The sequence below is a fragment of the Besnoitia besnoiti genome, chromosome III (assembly GCF_002563875.1).
Source record: "Besnoitia besnoiti strain Bb-Ger1 chromosome III, whole genome shotgun sequence".
Taxonomy (NCBI): Eukaryota; Apicomplexa; class Conoidasida; order Eucoccidiorida; family Sarcocystidae; genus Besnoitia; species Besnoitia besnoiti.
This window is the reverse complement of record NC_042358.1, coordinates 2,736,997-2,760,867: the sequence shown is the minus strand read 5'-3', so window position 1 is coordinate 2,760,867 and position 23,871 is coordinate 2,736,997. Positions and strand designations below refer to the sequence as shown.

The 23,871-nt window shown below is 57.1% G+C and overlaps 4 protein-coding genes across 4 annotated transcripts; 3 read left to right on the top strand and 1 right to left on the bottom strand.

Annotated features, from left to right (window-relative positions):
- Positions 1 to 1,302: 1,302 nt before the first annotated feature.
- Positions 1,303 to 9,859, top strand: BESB_046850 (uncharacterized protein; the record flags this gene model as incomplete). The annotated part of the gene is made up of 9 exons (XM_029363136.1): positions 1,303 to 1,872; positions 2,446 to 2,625; positions 3,282 to 3,338; positions 3,677 to 3,736; positions 4,702 to 4,884; positions 5,643 to 5,732; positions 6,156 to 6,359; positions 6,852 to 7,816; positions 8,275 to 9,859. 9 exons carry the CDS (start codon positions 1,303 to 1,305, stop codon positions 9,857 to 9,859), a joined length of 3,894 nt encoding a protein of 1,297 aa, XP_029220502.1.
- A 2,093-nt stretch (positions 9,860 to 11,952) lies between these two features.
- On the top strand, positions 11,953 to 14,585 carry BESB_046840 (uncharacterized protein; the record flags this gene model as incomplete). The annotated part of the gene is made up of 6 exons (XM_029363135.1): positions 11,953 to 12,376; positions 12,696 to 12,912; positions 13,142 to 13,270; positions 13,678 to 13,752; positions 13,936 to 14,092; positions 14,478 to 14,585. The coding sequence occupies 6 exons, from the start codon at positions 11,953 to 11,955 to the stop codon at positions 14,583 to 14,585; spliced, it is 1,110 nt and encodes a 369-aa protein (XP_029220501.1).
- A 1,535-nt stretch (positions 14,586 to 16,120) lies between these two features.
- BESB_046830 (C-5 cytosine-specific DNA methylase superfamily protein) lies at positions 16,121 to 19,852 on the bottom strand (the record flags this gene model as incomplete). Its single annotated transcript, XM_029363134.1, has 1 exon — positions 16,121 to 19,852. One exon carries the CDS (start codon positions 19,850 to 19,852, stop codon positions 16,121 to 16,123), a length of 3,732 nt encoding a protein of 1,243 aa, XP_029220500.1.
- Positions 19,853 to 22,314: 2,462 nt separating this feature from the next.
- On the top strand, positions 22,315 to 23,871 carry BESB_046820 (acetyltransferase, GNAT family protein; the record flags this gene model as incomplete). The annotated part of the gene is made up of 1 exon (XM_029363133.1): positions 22,315 to 23,871. One exon carries the CDS (start codon positions 22,315 to 22,317, stop codon positions 23,869 to 23,871), a length of 1,557 nt encoding a protein of 518 aa, XP_029220499.1.

Genomic DNA, 23,871 nt, shown 5'->3' with positions numbered 1-23,871 from the left:
CTTTCAATAATTTTTCGCGTCCACAACAATTTTTGGCATTTTTTCGTAATACAAATACTAAACTTTTTTCGTAATTGTATCTCTTGAAAATCAGAGGGAAAAGAATAAAAAATAAACCAATTATTAGATAGTTGTTGAAAAAATATTGGATTTTATCAGACGTGAAATGCTTCGGGTAGCCGATAGTCCCAAATTGCACTCCACATGTTGAAAGGCTGCAGTGCTGCTACGGTAATGTACCGCTTGTTGTCGGTTCTCTATGCAGACCCATAAATACCTTGAAGCGTCCAAAAAGAGGCAGCGAAACATTTGACGACCAGTTTACAGGCAGGTGGTAACGAAAGAGCTACCCTCGTGGGCACGTGCGCGGGGAGACGGGGGGGGGGGGGGGGGGGAGGCGGGGGCCGGGCCTCGCAAAGCGTGCCGCAGACGGGAAGGGCACAGAAAAAAGAAGAACCGTGTCCGGGGTAGCTGCAGACAATATATAACCCGGGAGGAAAAAACAGCAGTCGTCGCGGTTGGCTCATCTCCATAGCGCTGGTGCGTCGCTCATATCGTCGCGTTGCGCTCTCCGGCGCCAAGTAACCCCCTGGCCCCCTCACTCGGGTTTGCCGGTAGCCGCCCTACTTTCCAGCGGCATACTCTCAATGCTGATTCAGGGAAACCGGTGGCCGCAGCGACACACAATATCGCGTGTTGGCTTAGAAGCGTGTTCTTGAGACTCGTGGGTAGGCCCTTGCTGATAGAACGAGGTTTGTCTCATGCAAAGCGGCGACCGCATGCACGTGCCTCCGCGTATGCGAGAAAAGGGGCCGAAGCAGTCGACGCAGGCAGGGGCATCCCATACATCGTTTTGAAATTTATCAAGCTGCTAGAGCATGGCCATTTCGGCTAGATAACAAGAACCCGATTGGGGTCGGGCGGGACTGCTCGGGAGCTCCGCCTTCGTGAGCGGCGGAACTCACCCGCCAGCTGCATGTGATTGCTTGTCAACGCGTGTTGGGGACCTGATTCCTGATTTGTACCTGGTCTTTCGCTTAGTCTATTCTCCGTCGCCTGTGTCTGTCCAGGGATAGGAGATGCTGCTGCGCCGCTCGCGGCTATGACTTGCGGTAGCTGGGTCATCCTGTCCGCCTGCTTCTGTGGCAATGTGCGGTTTCGTTTCTAGCAGCCGCTACTGCTATGAGTATGTTAATAGTAGCGTCAAACTTCCTGGCGCACGTCTTCTATTGTCGTTGTTGGAGTCAGACCATCCGGCCCAGAGCCGTGCTGATCGCGGTCCGCCTTTAGCTGTTCGATACAATGCAGCCCGTTTTTGATGAAGGCCGCAAAGTGGCGGCCGAGTGCTCCGCGGAGTCCCCCTCCGCGGTATCTGTCGAGTTGACGGCTCTCCATGTTTCCGAAGGCGACAAAAGCAATATGGTAGGAACGAAGAGGCCTTCAGAGGGGGGCGGAGACAGAGCTACAGACAACGGTTCTTGCCAAGTTCATCCATCAAGTTACGGGCCTCGGTGGTTTTTCCACCGTGTAGCTAGCATCATCTCAGGGCGAGCATCGATCTACAGCAGCTCGTCCGCGTCTCCGCGAGACGACAGCGTGACTCGTGGCTTCTGTAGCTCTTCTAAAAGTCCCGCCCGGGAGTCGGCTGCAAGCTCTCTCTCTCCTTCTTCTGAGACCGCATCGTCTGCTCATGCGATTTCCACACGACGGGACCCGGTGTTGTTAGGTGTCGCAGTAGGAAGTACCGCGTGGTGGTTCTGGAGGTCCGTACGGACTGTTGAGAGGGAAGTGGGCCGGAGATATGCAGATATCGCGTATCAGATTAGACGGCCTGACGCCTTGAGCAACCGCATTGTCGCCTTCAAATACCTCGTAAGTGAACCACGTCGCCAAACGCGGCATGCAGGCGTAGTGTAGAGTCGCCGTCGCGCGCGCGAGACCGCAACAGTGAGGCTGGCGCAGTGCCCTGAGTGGTAGCTTCATTGATCTGCTTGCGTTCGAAGGACGCGACGTCTGTGCTTATAACGGGTCCCGCAGCCGCGGAGTATCAGTCGGCAGAAATGGCAAGACGTCAGGTGCAGAGACAGGCCTAGTGGAGCCACGTGTTTGCATCCTTCATGTTTGTTTGATTGGCGTCTTTGGAGTTGTTGCTTGCTTCTTCTCGACCAACATCTGCTTGTTTACTACCACAAAGTGGTGCAACTGGCTCCACAGCACAGACACCTTTTTGTAGTGCCCAGGCGCCGGGAAGGACAGGCTTCCTTCCCAACACGCCACTCCGCTGGCTGCGGAAAGTTTGGTGGGGGGCGGCTGAAACGCCGGAAAGGGCAGCTCACGCGACGCCACTCGTATGAAAATCGAGGCGCTGTCGAAATGGAATGCCACGCTGCCAGCGCTGCATCCACCGGTTGTCAAAGTCTCGATGTGTGTATCCGATGCGTGCAGGTGGGCGGCGGGGTCGCGGTTCCTTTGCTGGCGCTTGGTGCGTGTGTGGCGTTTTCTCTCAAAAATGACTCTCCGTCTCTTTCAACGGCGAACCGACACTCAGGGGCGGCGCCGGAGCTGCTGGTGCCGGTTGAGGGGGACGATGACGCGTCTCGAGGAGTCAGCGCTGCTTCCACGGAGGTAGGATCCGCGTGTAGACATCGTTGGTGCGCCGCGGTCTGTGATCCCGATCCTCGAGGCAACGCGCAAAGCGGCCTCCGTGTGGCATGACAGGTGCCGTTCAGTGTGGCTGCTGTCGCGCAGTGGCGAATCAGTCGCGGCCAGGAGCCGGTCATTTGCACTGAATGCCAGCCTCGGCGTCCTGTTCTAGCGGCAGCTTTGTCGTCAGGTGGCTAGAGTCACTTCGCTGTCCGTCCATTGCGGATACGCACCGCGCGTACCACTTCGCTGAAGCGTCCCCTGCCACCGTGTAGACGGCGGTCGCCGGGTGTGCGTTAAAACTCGCGAGAGGAATGAACCGTACGCGGTGTCCTGTCGAGTGCCCTGGATGCTCCTATGGTGCATGCAGAATCTTTTCTCGTGATCTCGCTTCGGCTGTCAAGCGTGCTTTGGCATGGCAGGCTGTCGTGCGCCATGTGGAGCGTCCACTGGTGGCTGCATCCCCCCCCCCCCCCCCCCCCCCCCCCGCCCCGCCCGCGTAATGCATGTTGCGACTTTTTTCAATTATCTGTGAGATGCTGTCGCTGTCGGGGTGGCGTTTGCTTAGGGCAGCTTCCTACCACACAGCGTATCCCAGGAACAGCCTACATGGTTTTCCTTGTTATGGGTGTCCGCAGCGCGTGCCAGCGCTTCACATGTTGCCAACCAGCTGGGGCGTCGTCTTGCGCGAGCAGGTAAACGATGACTCGAACGCATCGGTGGGGATTCGCTTCACGACGCAGAGTCTCCGTCTTCGCTATGTTTGAATGCAGTGGCCTGCCAAAGTCGCGTCCGGCCTCTTCTCGACTGTTATGCTCGGAACAGCGCTGCTGCCAGACGAAGGTTTATATGAGACTGTCGATTCTTGTTCAGCTGAGCATCTGCGAGCAAGCGGGCACTCAGGCAAAGGCTGGCTTATCTGGTGGGTTGTTTCCTTTGTAGGCGTATGGGTGTCTACAGCCCTTTTTTGCGAGAACTGCGGGTTGTGTAGTGCGTGCACATGGTTGTCTCTTGGTCGTGTGTTCCTGCGCAGCTGCAGCAATTTTCGCATGGCTTTAGAGACTTCGCCCTCGCCGTTATGCCGCAACAGGAGGTGTGGAGACAGTGGGCCTCTGCAGCACGCCAGGGGCAGTCCGCAACTCTTCGGCCGCCTTCATCTCCCTTTCGCGGTGGAAGCAACGAGTGATTTGGATTCACGGGTAGCGGGCGACGATCTGCGAGGCCTGTATGTTTTTTTGTAGTTGCGAGCGACCATCCCTGTCCTGCGTGGATTGCTTCCCTAGGCGCCGAAAGAGTCTGGCGGCGCCGCGGAGTCTCCGGCCTGCGGTCCGCAGAACCTTTTTTCGCCAGAGCCGCATCCGATTCTAGGTCAACAGAAGGAAGCAGGCCAAGCTCAACCTTCGAGTCGAGTTCCATAGTCGTCTCGGAGTGCATGCAGACACTTTGGGGCAGCTGCAGTCAGAGGAATGTCGACAGTGTCACGCGGCCGGGCCTCGGGGCTTCAACGGCTGGTTTTGATTCGGTGTGAAGAGGCGCCGATGCCCGTTCGCGGCCGTGGGAAGGTGACTGCGGCGAATTTTTCTTTTGAAGACTTCGCTGGCGCTTGTCGCCTTTGGGGCTTGTCTGCACGGGTCGTCATGCGTACTGTGGAGGCAGATTCGTGCCCGTGTCCTTCATCAATTGCGCCACTCACGAATGGTACACTTTTTCTCCCATTCCTACCCCAGCGCCGGCACGCTGGAGCCGCTGCCACTGCAGCAGGCTTCCAGCAGATTCCTTGCGTGGCGAGCGAAGCTGTGTGGTTTTTGATGGAAGGAAACATTCGTCAACTGGCGTCGCGACCCTGACTGTTGTGCACGGTCTGGCGCTAAGCCAGCGTGTGGCTGCGCGTAGCCATGATATAGCAGCGCTCAATTCCGCGCTCAACGGATGGATGACCTGAACTATTTTCTTATGGGACGCTCCGTGCATTCTCACACGTAGTTGTTCTGTTTGCAAATTGCAGGGGGTCGTCCAGCATGTGCAGCGTACGCTGCTCCCGATTGCTGATTTTTCCAGATGCAGGTGTCTCGTCTTTTGATCAAAATCATTAGCAGTCACGGTCAGACGCGGAAGACGCCACTATTTCATGTTCAGATGTTCTCTGTGCAACCAACTGACGACAAGTGGGCCGGCGCTGTGCATGCGGGTGGATCAGATTCATGGCTTTTCTCCTTTGTGAATTCTGGTTTCGGGGTATTGGTAGGTCGCCCGTGCGGAGGCGCTACATTTTTCCCCATAATACGTTCAAAGACGAGTACCGACTACGGCGCTGCGAATTCAGGCTTGCTATAAAGAGAGAACTGGACGCAGTATGGAATTCCGTGGTAGAACGGAATTCGGTCCTGCGTCCAGTGCACGGAGTTAGATTCGCTACATCGGTGTTGCTCGCGAAATTCCGGTGTGCTGCACTTGCATGCTTACCAACGCAGCTGAGAGTTGACCGTCACCTCCGGGGGAAATGCGAGAAGCAGCAGCACACATCGCTGTCATATAGTACTTATCATTACAAATTGTGGAGCTTCGCTTAGCTTTGGATGGTCTTCCACTGGCTTGCATATAAAATTCATACCGAATTGCAGAGCCATACAGCGCATGCGCTCACCGCGCCGTCGCCGTGTGCTCGGCTGGGACCACACTTTGTCTTCACAAGGGAAGTGTTTGAGAACAACTGATGTCGCCATCGCTGTCTGACGCCAAATGGACATTCGTTGTAGTTCTGGATGTTGTATTCATCTGTCTGCGGTGGCTGCTGGCTAGCACTTTGCTCTTCGTCCCACCAGAGAGAGGTCCCTTGTGATTCACCGCGTCTGGTGCGCGAAATCGCTCGTCCATGAAACGCACCGCCAATTTAACAGAGGGCGTCTGAGCGTGCCACAGACAGCAGCGCATGGATCGGTCTCGCATTTCTCAATATCTAGTGTTGAAAAACCGCTCCATACTTCCAAAATTGCGTCCAGGGCGGGATGATCTTTTCGGGTTGTCTACGTTATGCGCCGTCGCCGGGGAAGCAACCTGCCTCCTCCTGGACAACTGCGTGCTCAGAAACCGTAAGGGGCGAAGTGGAGTCCCACGGCGCTTTAAAAGCTCGAAGCAACCCTTTTCACATACACTCAACAGCTGCATAGTAGCGCAGCCTCTTCCGGGCTGAGGCACTCTGGATCGCTCTCCCCCGTCTCCAGCAGTCTGAAGAGTTCACCTTGGTCCCGGGCTACAAGAACGCAAAGGGTAGGTATCACTCAAATCTTGTATCCCTCCTAAGAATATATAGCAGAACAAAATAACTGTGTTTAATGCATGCGTATGCAGAAGCAGGTGAACGCGCCAGGGCAGTTGTGTCCCTTCAAGATAATTCTGCCTCTCCGTTGGAGACGCCTCGCCTTCCTCAGATTTCTAGTGGATGAATTTCCTGAGCCAGGCGTTGGCATGACAGGAATACACCATTCACCTTGCTATTCCACATCTCTTTGTAGAACAAGCTAAACATGTCGGAGACCGCGCTGCAACCAGCCATATTCTTGCTTCTGTGTGGGACTTCACCCTGCGAAACTCTCAATAGCACAGACTTCAGCGTGCACATTTTGGAGCGCGACCGTCGCTTTCGTCGGATGTTAGCGGGTGCCGGGCAGATTCAGTCTCATGCGCTGCGTTATAGACTTGCCGCGTCGTTTATGGTGGTCAGCTACCAAGAATGACCTGCCCTAGGCAATTCTAAGCTGACGGGCGTGCCACTCTTCTGCGCTAAATGCGTACAGGGTTTATTATTCCCATTGAAACCTGGAGTTTCCCATCTGCGGCTCTTTACGAAGTGCCCACTCGCTGAGAAGGGCACATGCTTCTCGGGTTGCAGCCTGCCACTCAGCCGGGAGTTCAATCTGCACTCGCAGATGCAGCTTGCCGGGGGTTCTAGTTTGATGCCAATAACTTTACCTGTCGCTCCACGTCGGTAAATCCGGCGTCGTGTCAGACAGCTCACACAATTGCCGCAGTCGGCAAGACGCCACGGGTTGCCCCCCCCCCCCCCCTCCCCCTGTCACTTAGGCACCAGCAGCCATTGCTCTCCTAGGGGGCGTCTCGAGCTCGGCAGAGAGCATCGGTTTGCCGATTCGCGACGCTCCTCCCCGCCTTCACGAGCGAGGCCTTACGCATCTTCGATGATGTGTTGGCAGGACGAAGATGACTTTGTCACGGCGGCACTAGGCCAAGGCGGCCCAGACAGCGCCATACGCTTGCGACACTTCGACGCGATGAAACAACACGGAGAGCGGAAGCTTCAGCAGCTGATTCGTCTTCAGGAAGAAGCAATTCGCCTTGCCTCGTTGACTGTTTTCGTGACAACTCCCGGGTCCTGTGAAGAAGGGGGGGCGGCGGACGAACCGGCGTTGTCGTGCTTGCAGATCCGCCCCGCGTTTGCCCAGTTACCATTCGAGGACAGAGGCGCTTGCTTGAGCGTGTCTCCGGACAAGATGCAGTCTGTGCGTAAAGATGGCGAAGATGGACTTGGGTACGAGCAAACGTGGAGAGGAACAGCGAGCAAGCAAAGTAGGGGATCCAGGCCACTGAATGAGGCACCGATATTCGCTAGTGGGCACGGCGATCTAGGCTGCGTTCCCCGCCACCACCAGTCCAAACTCTCGCTGGCTGGTGTAGTCGCACCAGAGACGGCTCAACATGCTTTGCGAGAGGTCGACGCGCCACCCATGAACACGAGGGCGATCGAGTCTGGGCTACGTGGGAGATTGCAGAAGGATGCACGTAGCGGTGACGAAACGACGGATGAATATGCCTCACCTGTGGGCAAGAACACACCACTCAGTCACCCCAGGAATGCAGACAATGTCGCTCTTTTGGTCATGGCTATGACCCAACTCTCCAAGGCGGGGGCTGCCGTGACGGGGTCTGTTCGTGATCCGCTAGGCGAGCGGCGCGCCTCAGATGCCTTCGCGAGGCGTGGAGAAGCGAGCGGCCGCGCAGAGGGACGATATTCGGGTGTCGGGGGACGCCAGACAGAAGCAGCTCGCAGCTGTGGAAGCGGTATCCCCGGAGAGGACCCAAACTCGGGGTGCATGCGAGCCATTCCCACGATCGATCGACGAAAGGACAAGCATCGACGCGAACACAAACACAGTCAAAGGTTAGCAGATAGGCAAGAAGAGAGCCTGCCGGGAAGAGATGCAGAATGCACAGATGATGGAGATCGTGAAAGTATGGATGAAGACCACGATGGATCGAGCGACGCAGCACGGCTGTCGTCTTCTTTTTTCGATTCGTGGTTACGCCTGTGCGCTGGGGACCCACTTCTGCACTGCGACAGGGAAAACTCCACTGCGCGAACGAGCAGTGACGGGCGAGGCCCTCACCACGAACAAGCGATGGACACAGTAGGACATGTGTCAGTAGGGGAGCACTCTGAGGTCGCTCGTCGTTCTTTTATGAAGTATGGAATATCGATATCTCGCCTTCGGGCAAGGTATTCGGGAACGGCTAGTCCAGAAGCGGGCTCCCCCTACTCTCGCGTCTTACTTCCATCTCGTCCCTTCGGCAACGAAGCTAACCGTCCACACCTGAATATGTTTATCTCTCACTTTACAGTGTCTCACCGACTCAGTACCGCGGTGCGACAAGCGACGCGGCTGGTTGTCTGCTGCAGCGTCCCTGTTGCTGTGACGGGTTTTTTGCGAAATTCCGGAAAAGGACCGAGTCTTCGCGATTCAGGGGGGGGGCCGGGAAAAGTGTGGAGGAGGCGCTAGCCATGGAATCGCTTGTAGAGGAGTCTCTGGTGGTGGCGCCGTGCGTGAAACGCGACGGTCGCAGCTTTCGCTTCGACAGCTTTAGTCGCCATACCCTTAGCTTCGGTCCACCCTCTCCGTCGTTGGCTCGGCGCATGCTGCTGTCCTTGAAACGACAGTCCTCAGCGCCTGCCCACCTCTCGTTTACCTCGTCGCCGCCCAAGATTCCGACAGAGGCCGAGGCTGCGGCCGCGCTGCTCCGCCAGCCCATCCGCTTCCTGCTGTGTATATTCCCGACTGAGAGAGAAGCGACAGACACACGCAGCTTGTTTCAGGGTGCATCGAGCCAGGCACAAGTGAAGGCGTGTCAGTCCTGTCGAGTCTCCGCCGGCTGCAGGGGCTCTGACGGGTGCCGGGCGGCGTGCGAAAACCAGCGGAAGCCGCAGGGCGACCTGTCGAAAGACGCACTCGCCGCATGGGGATGGACGCACGCGGTGCCCACCTCGCCTTGGTCTCCCGTGGCGCTGCTCGCGGTCGGAAAGCTCGAAACGTGGAGCGCTGCCACGCTGGCCTGTTTCAACAGCAAGAACAAGCACATGATCGCCCTCTCAGTCCCCCTGTACGAGGTCTCGTCTCACTCGGCCCGCTCTAGCTCACGTGATAGTTCCCCGCGAAGGCCAGACACGCACGCCAACTGGAAGGCGGTCGCCCGTCTAGGACGCGAGGTGCGGAGCGGCACGACGAAGAGCCAAGGAACCACAACGCCACACAAAGCAGCCGCTGGCATGGCGGGGGGCCAGGCCACGCTGAGGCGCAAGACAAGGAAGAGAGAGCCAGTTTGCGGTGAAATGGATTCGCACGCCCGACAAACCGAACCCGCGGGGATGCTTCACGTGGAGATTGCCTGCACGGGAGAGGGAGCAGGCGACGACACTTCAGGGGACCGGCTGACTCTTGGTGAGTCTCGGAGGCGCGCGACGGACAGAGGAATAAACAGCGGCGGACGGAAAATGCAAATACTGTCAGAGTCGCCCCTTAGTGCGGACGCAGATGCGCCGAAGTCGCGACAGTCTTTCAAGGTAGAAAAGGGCAGCGAGGGGGCCAGAACGGAGGGCCGAACAGCCGGAAGGGCAACAGTGAAGGCACGCCGAGAAGCGCAGAGCACACTTAAGCGCACGAAGATGCAGAAGCGAGAGCGAGCGTCAGGCTCAACGAAGTTTGCGTTTGCGGTCGCCTCTAAAGACTGTATCCCCGGAGGGAGTTCTTCAGAAGAGGAAAGCAGAGACGACGACCACGACCCATACACTTTACTCTCTGCAGTCCCACTAACGCAGCATGCGGCTCCTTCCCCAGGCCGCGAGGAACGTGCAGCTTCAGCTCCTATGTCTTTGCCTTCATCGTGCTCGCATGCCATTTTGCCTCCTTGCCGTTCGCCTTACTCCAGGTAGTGAAGCGTTACTCTATGAAGGACCCCGGCTTTGCCTGGCTTTTCTAGTGCCCCTTGGTACAGCAGCCTTTCCAGTGTTTATCCAACACCGAGAGTCGATGCCTGAGACGGAAAGGAGCTCGTGATCACCTGAGTCACGAGCAGTCGCACTCCCGCCTTCGACTCACTATTCGAACGAGGCAGAAGGGAACGAGCCGCGGAAAGGGCGATCACCACCACAGAAGCAGAACAATACCTTTAAAGACCTTGCTACAATCTGCTCATGTCACATGACCTTAAGAAGACCGCCCTCGAGTTGAACAGCGGTAACACTATTGTTGTGTGAGCTTCTCCTTCGCCTCTATGTTCGTCCACTTTCGAGGGCTTTCCCAAGCTATTCGTTGCTCCACGTAGAACGCAGGACGAAACAACTCAGTTTTCTGTCTCCCACGGCAGAGTAGGCAGTTAGAATCCCGTGAATGCAAGAGCACATCTCGCTCCAGGGCAAGTACAGCGCTAACCGCACAGTCAACAAAGCGGAACCTATTCAAGTGTAGCCCCTTCGGCTTAGCAGTTCTCGACAAGACACTCTGTTCACCTCAAAAAGCATAGCTCCACCAAGGAGCCTCTATCGCGGCAGCCGCCACGGATGTCCGCTAGCTGGAGTGAGGGTAGGCGCGGTTCTACGCGTGCGGGGAGCATGCTCCTGTGCGCGGACAGCTATGCGCTGGAAGTGTGTTCCGGGCCTCCTCACAATCGAGTGTCACGGACACACCCAGTTACAACGTGCATGGTCCTCCAACACCCCATAGTAATCATTCATCAACACGCCCGTATACCTAGAAAATACCAGTGCTTGCCGTGCGTCCATCGTTGACGCAAATTGGGTGCCCGTGTACGCGGAGCTCTGGCTACAAGCATTCAGACACTCTGCAGCGACGTCGACAGGCTACTTGCATGTGTATCTACTCTAAAACCGGACCCGCCACCGCACCCGTCACCTCTGATTCAGCCGTCCTCCGTCGAGCGTGTGTCGCGGTCTTATGACGGTTTTTCTGCGCCTTCTCGCTGAGACTAGAGCAACACCGAACAGCGAGCCTTGCGATGCACGTCGGCGGCGAGATATATGCACCAGGTGCCGTCATTTCAGGGTATCTGCATCACCCGGAACTATGTCGTGTGCCACGTATTCCGGTATGTACTGCATGCAAGCGGTAACTGCGCAGTGAGTGTCGAGGCACACGTTGACCAAACCATGAGGCGCGAGACTCTCGAGGCAGTGGCCTCTCCCCGACCACTAGTCCGGGAAAGACCCAAGTGGTGTTGTACGTGCGAGCTCTAGAGAACCGAGTATGACCATTTTCCGCCCGTGCAAAAAGCAAACCAAAGGAACGCGACTAGCTGCAAGAGAAAAGAGGGCCGAGCGTGAATCGGTCTCGACGACTTCCCGCGGAGCGCATGCATGCCCAGACACGTTTTCTCAACAAACTGAGAGATGCTTGTCTTGCATATTCCCTTTAAAAGTAATCGCGAGGGTTTCTCCTCCGGCTGAAAAGGAAAAGCAGAGGTGGCGAAGAAGTTCTGCTGCTTTCTTCCAATTCGCTCTGAACGGGAGGAACTGGAAGCCTCACTACCCCTGGAAGACGGGGGTTTCGGGTGAAAGAGCCTGCTGGCTAAGAGTATTCCCTTCTCGGCGCATCGCGAAGTCTTCTCAGCCTCCTTTTCTGAGGGATGGAACGCGCCACGACATCATACATCCATTTCCTTCTTCCTTCCCCTGTGTTGCTCTGATTCTTCCCCCAGTCTTGTACCGTCTCCTTGCTGGCCTGCAACCACAGCAGCGCCGTGTCGTTTCGCCTTATTCTTCGAATTTCGTGTTTTACTGCATTCTCATTCATTTTTATCTTTTTTGACGCTCCCGTATATATCCAGAGCTCTCTTCGTTTCCCTCTTCCTCAACTTCCGCCCCCCGGTCGCAGCCTTTGTCCCGATTCTCTCACGTCAGGGAAATAATTGCCGTGAACGGATCCTTCATTGCGTTAATCTTGTTTCCCTCTGTTCTTGTTTTCTCTCTGGTGCCGCATCTTCTCCTTTTTCCTCTTTTCGCCCGCCACCATGCCGGTCCTTGGCGTTCACCGCGCGCCGCCGTCGACTGCGCTGGTCGCCCGCACACAGGGGCCTGCTGCATCTCCATCGGAGAACGGACAAGACCTAGACAGCCCCGCTTCAGCTCCGCAGTTTCTCTCTCAGAGACTGCCTTATGCGCATCTGGTTGACACTCTGCCGTATGTCGATGCCCTGACACCAGAGCAGAATGAGGAGGCAAAGAGCTTGCTCCAGCAAGAGCTCGTCCTCATGAACCGCGAGCGGCGCGCGAAGCGTCAGGACCTGCCAAGTGGTGTCGCTGAAGAGGAAGCTTCCTCTCTCGAGGCAGACATCCTCAAGGAGTATCTTGATGAGCTTCTTCCTCCGCCGAAGACTCCTCATCTGGACAACCCTAATACGCTTGTCGGCAAGGAGCTCCTGCGCATCAAACGAGGTTAGACGCGCATCCGCGGTACCATGACCGCACGCGGACGTACATACACACGAGAAGTGGTGTCAGTGTTGCCAGGCTGCCGGTTCGTTTTTTTTCTTGTGGAGCAGAAGAATAGTCATTGTTGCCAGGGCTTTCAAATCTTTCCTGTTGTTCTTTCCTCTCCCATGTTTCTTCGTGTTTGAAAGCTCGACTGGATACGCGACTTTTCGGAGTCACCTTTCTCCTGATGGCTTCGTCCCTCATATGGGCGTCCGTGTCAGTGCGGCTCCCGAACCGGTTCTCGATTTCCTTTTTGTTTCCCCGCGTCCGCTCTTTGCAGGCGAACCCATGCAGAAACTCGACTTGTCACGTCTCTACGAAGCGGCCCCTGCGCCGCCCAAGTCCGCGGAGACTGCGGAGTGGCGGAAGAGCATCGCAACGTGCGAGTCTCTCCTGGAGCACCTCGGCTTGGGACAGACCAACCTCGACCTCATGAACGTCCACGCAATCTCTACATGGACTAGACATCTGCAGAACCTCATGCTCCAGGGCAACCAGTACGCTGGAAAAAACAGGGCTTGATGCCCCGTCTCTCTCATTATGCTGCAGACCAACCGGTTTTTCAGTTATGCGCAATTATGCTTGTATGTTAAACTGATTCTGTATCTATATGTATTTATGTAGGGTCGTACGTAGCCCCAGTCGGCTTGCCTATGCATGCATTGGTGCGGCGCTAGTGCACTGGAACTGAATTTTGCCTCTTGCATGTTTTTATTTCTGTTTCAGCTGGGAATCTGCGCTGAAGCGAGTACGCACAGACGTCGACGGCGTCAGCAAGGCGAGGAAGCTGGAGCAGGTTGAATGCGGCAATGTTCTTCGGAATTTGAATCGAACAAAGGAAGATTACGAGGAAAGGTGCGTCTTTCCTACCTGTTCGTCTAGTGTTTTTGTCGTGGTTTTCTGGCGTCCACGCTGCCCTGCCAAGTCGTTGGCTGAAATTGCTGTTCGACACCACAATTTCAAAGAAGACCTCGGCAGCGGACCGCGGGCGTTCGTCCACTCTGGGTCGTTGGGGTGTGTTCTCTACGGTGCCGCACCAGTGCGTCGTGTTCTCCCGTTCGGGTGCTCGCTATCCTCCCCGTGTCGTCGGTCCTCCCTTAGTCTTTTTGTGGTCTTCGCCACTTATTCTTCCGCGTCTTCATCGTTTGTGCTGCGCGCACTTTTTTCCTTCATCATTGTTCCGCTTTGGCTTCTCACAGTGCCGGCCTCTCCCGTTCCCCTTTTGTAATGCCTCCGCCACGCCGTTCTCCTGTGTTGTCCAGGAACCGAGAAATTCTGGTGGCGCTTCAACACCTGAACGGAGAAGTCGCCGATCTGAAACACAAGTGCCGCACGAGGTGAGCCATTTCCTCGCTTTTTCCGCATGTCTCCGAGAGGCTTTTCTTTCGCTTTTTTGATCCCGTGCTCCGTCACTGTGTCGCGTCGTGGCTTTATGATGCACATGCCGTTGCTGAAGTTGAAACTCCGTCTGGTGAAGCGGACGTTCGCCTGCGCACGCGTATCGGCTGTTGCCTTCGCAGGGGCCTGCTTCCGGAGGACTACGACAGCGATCCAGAAGAGGAGGGGGCCGCGTGGGCGGTGCCAGTGCCCTCCTCGGCTCCCGAACTGAGCTGCGCTAATCTTCCTCTGCCCGCCAGCGAGGCGCCCGTGGGAAACGGGGTCGCACAGAGCTCTGAGGTAGGACCGCTCACGCAGACAAGTTTTGCAGGATTCCATTGTATGGAAAGAGCCTACTCTGTCCATACGCGCAGAGCGTGCTTTCCGCAGACGGATGGCGTACGAGGCGCCCTCTGCTTCTACGTACACGCATATATGACTATACAGACGCCCATGCATATATATATGGACATAGAGAGAAATCGGGAGCTTATGCATGCTCGTGGAGAGCAGACATGTATGGTTTTGTGGTGCAGACTCGTGCACATGCTTGAATCTACTTCCGTTTGTTTTGAGGGGCGCGTGGCGAGTCACTGGAGACTGGGGTCGTGTTTTGTTCCAGCGGCGCCGCGTCACTACAAAGGGAGTGCGTATCATGTTCTCCTTTTTTTGGTGCTGTTTTTAGGACGCGATGAAGAGTGAAGGCAGCAGCGGAGTCGCCGTGGGCGCCTCTGCCGCGGCGCACCTGCACGCGCACCGCGAGGAGGAGATGGTGGACTACGACGACGCCTGAAGGCAGAGGAAGAAGGCTAAGAGGTCCCGCAGGCATTTCTAGTGTTGCCAGAGAAGACAGAGCGAAATGTTCTTCGAAACGTCCGTCCGTGCGTGAGCCGAATGCTTTTTGGGCGGTTTCATTCACCTACACGCCGATACGAGCACACCTGATTTCCTCCGGGCCTTTTCCTCGAAGTCCGACGCGGAAGAATTCCGCGCTCATGTCGCGTCTTGTGCGACGATGGAAGCGAGTGCTGGCGGCCTGTTTGATCGTTGCACAGAAGCATTGAGGGCACCGTATGTTTCTACTTGGCTACGCGAGTGTCGTCCTGTGAAGGAAGAATCCTCGTCAGGGTACAGCCTTGTGATCTAGTTGTCTTCTGCGTTTCTGCGCGCGTTACTGTGGCTGCCCCCCGTTTTGTTTTTACAGTCAATCTTTTTCTGGTGTTGTATTGCTGCTGCGTTGGAAAGCAGGCTATGAACTGCGGCTGGTTTATTCTCAAATGCGCCATCATGAGAGCTATCGGGAATTTTTCGACGCTCAGTGCAAGCCTAGCTCTTATGCCGCGCGGGCAGCGTTTGACCGTTTCCTTAGTCAGTCTCTTTTCGGCATATTTCGGAGAATGAAGAATACGATAAAAAACAAAAAAATCACAAATAGCATTTTCCGCACTCAGTTGTGCGTTGCCTGAATATTTCAGAAGATTCTTTAGCCAGTAAATATCTCACACAACGAGTTCTGACGTTGCTTCGGTTCACAGCATCGATGGCAGTACCGGGCTAGAGTCTCACCTGACGTCCACACTGGTTTCCAACTCTTCAGTTTCTCAGTATCTTGCGAACTCTTTTATGCATGCTGACGCACGGGGTCAATGGACTAAAGCAGCTCCGCATGCACGGCTGCTTCGTCAACCAGCAGAAACTCTAGGACGCCGCTCGCCGAAGCCTCAGGTTCAGACCGCTGAACGCCACGGGCCTCCCGCAAAGCACGATTGAGGAAGAACCTAAATCAAGAGGGCATGGATGATGCGAAGGAACGAACAAGCAACGGAAAAGGCGGGAGTTGCGTGCAGACAACAACGAACGGCACATACAAAAGACAAACCTTTTCGATTCAGCACAAATTCGAGGAGAAATCAACTTATCGTGGCTCAGCCATCTGTGGCATGAGACCGAGAGGTTCGGTAACACATCGCGCACTGCGTTGCGACGATCATACTAGCTCTACGAGCAACACAAAAAACCTGAGTAGTTCTACCCTACAAAGGCGCCTGCTGGCTCACGCCGCCGCGTCCCAGCCCTTCCAAGCATCTTCGTACTTGAGTATTCTCCCTCCTCTGTCACTGTTACTCCCTGAGTCGGCGTCCCTACGGAGTTCCTATGCCCTAAAAAACTTTATGCCGACTCCTCTTCGGCGACTGCTGCGTTCCTATCGTGCTGCGGAGATGAATTCACTCCACCCGCTGACGCGCCTTTCTTAATCGCTCTCCCCTCGTTCCTGGCGGCTGCGCATGCGCGATGCGTCCTGCGCGTGCGCCTCGCGCCGCGAGGCGCTCACTGCCAGTCTGCATCGTCGACGAGGAAGTCGATGAGCATGCCGACGAGGAAGACGTTGAGGCTGTTGCCGACCATTCTGCGCTGAGCGGACCAGGCGCGAGGCTCGTCGGCCTCTGGGAAGGCGAAGCTCTGGGGGAAGCCGTGCAGCGCCAGCATTTCCTGCGGACTGAAGAAGCGAACCGCTGTGTCAGACGGCAGGATGTCGTGGAGCTCCCAGCCCTTGTTGAGCGTCTTTTTCAGCGCGGCTGCCGCCGGAGACGAGAGGGAGGACGGAGGCAAGGAAGGCAGAAGGAGAGACGCTGTGTGTCCGAACCAGGAGAGCGCGCCTTTGCTTTTCCGCTTCGCCAGGGGCCCGCTGCATCGTTCGCTCCCGCGGTCTAACACGCCGAGTTTCGGCGGCGACAGCGCGTCGTTTTTGCGCAAGCTGGAGGTGCCTTCGCATGCGGCCTCGCTGCCCTTCTTGGCTTTCCGCAGGCGCCCCGCGTCCTCGGATCGCCCGGCAGTCTCCACGTCCTTCGCCGCAGGCGCGGGTCGGTCGCCTTCCTCTGCCGCGCCCTCACGGCGGCTGGAGCCCGCGGGCTTGGACTCTGCGTCCTCCCCTGCCTCTTGGCTGTCCTCGCCTTGAGGCGCCGTCCCTCGGTCGGCGCCAGACTGCTTGGCTTCCTTGAAGAGGAACCTCGTGAGCAGCCTCGGCGCGCCCGGGCTCTGCTTCCCTCGCACGTCTCGCTGAAGACCGCAACGTCCAGTCTCCTCCTCTCCGCTTCCGTTCTCCTCCCCTCGGGTGGCTGCAGGCGCCGTCTCGCCCGCGCAGAGCTGCGGGACCTTTCGGCCCCTGCACGCGTCTCTCTCCTTTTCTGCAAACGCCGCCCACCGTCGCTCCAGCGCGATGTCATCGTCGATGACCAGCAGACTGCCGTACTGCGCGTGCCCCGTTCGGCCATATGACCGCGTGAAGCAGCTGCTGCGCTTGTCGTCCCGACGGACGAGATCCACGTTGAACCAAATGCGGTCTTTCTGCTGCTGAGACAGGACCAGCGCCGCGACCTGGCGCCGCCACCGTCGGTCGGCTTCGGCCGAGAAGCGCACGCCGTTCGCCGTATCCACACATCCGGGTCTGTGGACGCCCGGGTGGCTGGGCACATATGGGCGGCGCGGCATGCTTGCCTCGCGCGCCAGGGATATTTCCTCCCAGTCGTCTTCGCCGCTGACCCCTCGGCTGTCGGCGCCTTCGCTCTCGCCCGCCACGCTGCGCCTCGCAGTCTCCGAGGTGTGTTTTGCGGGGGGGGCGGGACGGCTAGCAGGCGGCGTCTCCAGCGGGAAATACGGAGCCTTAGGTGGAAAGCGCACGTCCAGGAAGTCTTCCAAAGGACGAATGGGACAGCAGAAGAACGCCGAGGTCGAGTAGACGCCGGGGATGTGGTTCAGGACGACTCGCTTCAGCTTCCCCGCGTTCTCCTTCCTTCTTCGGCGCACACATCTTTCACACGTGTCACAGTCCAAGCAGCTCGGTCCCGCTGTAGAATCCATATTATCTACGTCTTTCGGTGCCGACGCGCCCCTCTCGTGCTCGCGCCTCTCCCTCCCTCCGTCTCCAGCGGTCGCCGGAGCTGCCGAGGAGACCCGCGAATTGCTCTGAGGCCCTTCGCCGCCCCCTCCACCCTCCATCGCTGGAGTCCTCGCGTCGCGGACGACTAGAGGTTCAGGCTGTCCCTCCTCAGCGCCTTCTCCCGTCGCCTCCGTCTCGCCGGTGGTCTCCTCAGCCTTCTTCCGTCGCTTCGGCCGCAGGAGCTTCCACACGCTGTTTCCCGTCGCCGTCTGGGGCGCGCGGCTGACTCGGCTCCTGGGGCTTGCGCACTCGCGCTTCGCCTTTGCAGCGGCACGCTCTGAGTCGCTCTCTGCTTCTGCAACGCGCAACCCACTCTTTGACTGTCTCTTGCCGTCTCTGCCGCCAGTCGCGGTCGCGCTCGCCAGCGCACGCTTCTCGGTCGGCCGCCCTGCCCAGGCGAGCGCGAGCTGAGAAAGAGGAAATTTCGAGGCGAGGCGCGCGGGCCCGGCGCCTTTACGCGCCGCGACGAAGCACCGCGAGCGGCAGTTGGGAATGCCAAAGTGCAGAGGATTGAGGTGGAAGACGGTGAGGCTGTACCCGCAGACGCACTCGAGCGCATGCAGCAGACACTCGAACGTGTCGCTTACTTCGAAGCGGACGACGTTTTCCAGCAGGAGGTACTTGGGCCTCGCGGCGCGCGGCAGGCGGCAGAGGACATCCAGGAGGTACAGAAACGACGAGTTGCGCCGATCTGCGTTTCCTTTCTGCAGCCCCGCTCGCGTGAAGGGCTGACAAGGCGGCGAGACAAGCCAGAGATCTGCTTTGAAGTCGCCGTAGAACGATGCTGGATACGCGTCAATCGACTTTGTCGACACGAGAGTGCGCCTGGACGCAGCGGCGGGCAACGCGGCGTGACGCGAATGGCGAGACGGACCGGCTGAGGCGGGAGGCGACAGCGCGGCGGGCAAAAAATTCCTGCAGTAGACCTCCATCGCCGTCGGATTGACGTCGATCGCCCCAACAACTTCGACTGGAAGCCTCGGGCAGGGGGCACACCATAACGACGAAGAGGACGGAGGGCGAAGAGACGCCACAGCATCTGCATCGAGTTCCGAGGGCTTCGCCAGCGGCGCGGGGGTGGCCTGCGGTGGGGAGTCGGCAGGAACGGCGGCCGGGTCGCTGTCCGCCGCCTTCCCTCCATCTGCCGAAGAGGACCCAACTGCCGCAGGACTTGAGGATGGCGAAGAAGGCTCGCGAGACGCGCTGAGCTCCCCGGACGGCGACGGCGCCGTGGTGCTCTGTGTGGCTCCTGTGTCTCTTGAGAGTTCCTCCGTATCGGTTTTTCCTTCGCCTGTCGCCGAGCTCCTGCCCTCCGCACCCTCCACTGAGGCCGCCTCTTCGTCATTGTCCCTTCTCTGATCCTGGTCGCTCTCATCGTCAACAGGCCGCTCCTCCGGTGTGTCTGCGCTGTACAGGCTGACGCTCGTCGGCGCAGAACTTCCTGCGTCGCCCGTCTCACCCTCCCCTCTCTCTCCGCATTTGTCTTCCTCCGCTCCTGCAGCGGCGCATGGGGACACAACCGCTCCGACAGACTGCGGCTGCGAGGGCTCTAGCGCGGATGAAGACGCGCAAGACGAGGGAGAAGACGAGAAGCGACAAGGAACAACGGGATACGGAAGCCCAAAAGCCTCGATGGGAGGTAGACGGATGTGGGCGCTGATGATGGGGTGGATGCACACGTCATCACCATCTGAAGACACACCCTGCAACGCCTCGATGAGTCTCGCGTCATCTTCGTCTTCAGGCGCCAAAGGCGCCGCCCCCTCTTCTGCCGCCACATTCGCGACTGGAGGAATTCCAGCTTCATCCTTCCCGTAGCGCGTCTCACTGACTTGTGCACTTCTTGCGTCCGCCTTCTTCGCGCCTGCCTCATTCAGCTCAACCGCGCATGCAGAGAGGCTGCCTGACGCCTCATTGAGTGCCGACCCGCCTTCCGGTGGCTCGCGGCCCGTGTGCGTTTCTGGATCCAGAGTTCCTTCGTCAGTTTGCTTTCCAGAAGAAGATGCAAGAGGTGGAAATGGAGCAATGCCGCGAAGCCGCAAGCGTCGAAGGTGACGCGCGTGCAGCAGGCCGCAGTGCATGCCCCCGATGCCACTGTACAGGATGAGCGTTCTGAGTGTCATTGTGATGGCGAGAAAACACGGGAGGGAAGATGCTAGCAGCGAAACAGAAAGACGAAGGAAGGGAGGTCAGTGCGAGGGAGGAAGCGAAAACACTGAAAGAAAAAAGACAACGGAGAAAACGCCAATGTCTGCGGAGGAGGAGAGGCAATCGACACACCCTGGAGCGTGGACGAATCGAGACCACAGGGGGGGCGGGGGCACACGGTTTTCCGGAATGAGCGAAATGCAAATTCGCCAATCAACCGCACTAGAGACAAACGGTGTGGCACATTTAATCAAGAAAAGAACTGCAGAAACTACGCGAAGGCGCAGACGGTAGCAAAACGAAAAGCGGGATGCGGACAGAGTGTAGATCCCCTCGTGTCTCCTTAAAAGGTTGGGTTTACAACAGGTGGGAGCGAGCCCCGTAGCATACGCCGCGAATGAGCGACTTCCCTACGCATCGCGCGCTCAGTCATTCTGGAGGCTAGAATTAGTCTTAATAAGCAGCATCTCCACTGACGTTTTAAGCTAGGAATGGGAGCAGACTCGCTCACACTCGACGGCACTGGCGTGAACACACACAAGCCACTGCCAGCCAAACTTCCTTCAATAAACGCCGGGAGACTCTATGGATTCTGCTTCGACGAAACCGTACACGTCCATAACGAAAGCAGGAACAGATGATCTGAGGTGGATGGCTATTTCCGAAAGCTAGACTGTGTCCGCCAGTCACCCAGAACGGCCGTAGTCGCATGCAGGCGGGCACCGCCGTTGAGGGCCTACGAGGCGTTCGGCAACGCGTGAGCTTACCGGCTCGACGCCGCAGCCCCATGTGGCCTCTCTAATGAAAATTTCCCGCGAAACACGACAGACAGGAAGGGGGTCAGCTCTGAGAAGTCTTTCGCTGTGTTCCAACTTGAATATCCAGAGCACACGAGTTTCAAGCGACCGCATGGCAACTTCGCCATGAAGAGAGCGAATGCTGGCGCTGCGGACAGCCTCGTCGTGGAGCGGTTGCGCAGTTCATCGACCGAGCTTCAATAACAGTTGGATGGTTCCATGCGTTACAATCCACGGCTGTGCGTATAAAAATTGCCGTCCTGTCGCATTCAGTCATGTTCGTTTTTTAAGCGTCGGAACTCGTGGTGTGGCTACCTGGCAGAAAGCGCGCGGACAAGGCTCTCGTGCTACCCAACCGGAAATCTCACGCGAACCGTTTCGCCCTAGCGATACGAAGCTCTCAAGGCTTGCTCGCATCGCTGGCGGGCGTAGACACACCAAATGCACATGGCAGATAAGTACTGTAGCGGTTCACAGGTGTTGCGTGAGGCATGCACGGTTTCGCCGTAACTGTGGCCTCCATGAATCCGTCCCGTCTCGCGAAAAAGGCAGCTTCAAGCGCAACAGACCCCATAGGGTACACAAAATGCCGCAAGAGTTGGAGGAGTGTTTGCCACCAGGATGCTCGCTATTTTCGTGTGGTGGTTCGCGCACTTTTGCTCGGAAATCCACGCAGCAGCAAAGAAAGCCAAAGCCGCGTCTCGGCTTAGTCTTTCTCACTTCGTTTCTAGGACTGCACTGACAATAGGAAAAACCATCAACTATCATGTGTAGGCGCCGTCGTTGGTACGCATTCGTGTCTAGTTCGACCTGCGGTGAAGACGAGGGCTGGAATGGTTTCATATCTAGGCATGCACAGTGCGGCCGGCTTTCGCCGTCTAGTAGAAAACATATTGCTGTGATTGAGAGACGGAGAAATCGAAGCAGGCTTGTGAAGTTCGTTCATGCCAATACCCATGGTCGGTGTCTCGGAGTGAGGGAATTGCGACTCCTGCTCTCTTTTTTTTCGACAAGGTAAATAATCTCGCTCGGTGTGTTGCCACTGACGCAACGATCCCGTCTAGCGTGCGTGTGCCGCGCCGCGATGCGCGGCGCCTAGCGATGCGCGAAGTTTATAAGCGGCAATTTTTGGCTCGGGAACAGTTTTTTGAGTCATTCTCTATCCGGTACCTTTTTGTTGCGGCCATTCCACGGGATACAACGTGTCTCTCGTGACTGCATATTTCTGCGTGTGACTGCGCAGAACAGAAATCGGCATACTTGCGTCGGAGTGCGGTGCTGTTACTGGGTGCTATCCTACGCCGAGTCCCGCGTGAGCGAAGACGATCTCGACAGCTTCGGAATCCCGACCTGACTGACACAAACGTTTCGTGCTTCACAGTGAAAACTGTGTCTGTACGTTTTTGTGTTGTTCGTCGAAAACGGATACGGGGACCCTGTGCTTAATAGCTCGCGAGTTTTTGCCTGCCTATTCCACTATCGTGAACTGCGTTGTCTTCCCAATAGGGGTGAGTCCGTAAACCCCGGGGCGCACAGTTTCTACCGCTGTCAGCTGTAGTTTTTTCGCTTCTATTCGGCCCTGCAGTCAGACGTTTTCCGGCGCCCTTAGTAGAGTTTCGGTTGACCCTTCGCAGATAATCATGGCGGACAAATGCTCGTGCAGCTGCAAGTGCTGCAGCGACCCGGCTGCTTGCCAGAGTAAGTGTGACTGTTCGTGCAAGTGCTGCGAGGGGGGTCGTCGGGGCGACAAGACTTGCTGCGGGGTTCGCTCCGAAGAAGCGACGTTATTTGCTTCCTCCCAGGAGCCGGTGACTACAGTGACCGAAGAACGAACCGTTGTGGAGGGCGACGACGGGAAAGGAACTGTAACGTCGACGGTGATAGAGACTCACACGGTTTTTGCACCTCCATCAGATACTCGAGGGGGCGTTTCTTCCGATACGACAATCACCGCTGGAGAGGCGGCGGCCGCTGGCAAGCAGAAGTCCGAAAAATGCGCCAGCATGTGCTGCCGAAGTGGCAGCTGCGCCTGCGACTGCAAGTGTTGCAGAGAAAAAGCCTGCACATGCGTGTGCTGTGCAAAGGGGAAAGACTCGAAAACCGTCGAGAAGACAGCAACTAGTTTGGAAGGAAGCTCCAAGTGCCCTTGCTGCTCGTCGAGCGAGGGCGCATGCATGTGCAGGTGCGAGTGCTGCCAGACATGCAGCTGTTCGTGTCAGTGTTGCAAAGACAAGAAGAAATGCTGCTGTTGCACCGACAAAAAGCACGGAACTTGCGACTGTTCCTGCCTCTGTTGTGCCGGCGCTGAATGCCGCTGTTGCAACTGCTGCAAAAGTAGATGCGACTGCGATTGCCGGTGTTGCAAGCGTGCTCAAACTTGCGCATGCAAATGCAACTGCGCCTGCTGCCAGAAGCAGAGTTGCCGATCGGCCACTGGCGGGTCGTGCTGCGCTAGCAAGGCCAGCACTTCACAAAAAGGTGCGCCCAATATTCGTGATCGTGTGCAGAAGAGAAAAGACGGTTCTTGCTCGCAGATACAAGCGCAGTCTGAGGAAGAGGGAGGAGGGAAAGACGAGGTTTTAGAGAGCGAAGACGCCGACGTGAACATGTGCACGGTGCGCCCGCGTCAGGATATGATGGAGAGCTCTACATCTTATTCGTATTTCGCATCTCCGGAGGCAATCGACAGCGTGAAATGCCTCACGGTCAAAGGAGGCGAACAGGTGGTTCTGCGGCGGATGCGTGTTTCTGATTATTCTGCAGTCCGTACTCTTCTTCCTTCAGTCTCGCGATGTCCAGAGACACTCTCCGAAACACAGCTTGCCGAGATCCTTCGTTTGCCCGTTTTCTATGCCTGGTGTTGCTACAGCGTGAGAGGCGAGCAGGGTGACGGGGAAGGAGGAGGTCAGGAACGAGCGATAGCAGAAGGCGAGCTTCTCGGCTACTGCGAAGTCATTCTGCAGCCGCATCTGGGACGGAAACCAGACGGCCGTCTTGAGCGCGTCGTCGTGAGCCAGACTTTTCGGGGGCGAGGTCTGGCGACGAAAATGTGTCAAGAAGTCATTCAGCAGATTCGTGACGCAGGCGTGTGCGGTCGGTTAGACTTGACAGTCGAAAAGCCGGACGCGAGGCACATCTACGAGGACAAACTTGGCTTCAGAGCCGTCGATACCAGCGTTTTACGTCTTGAGCTCTGA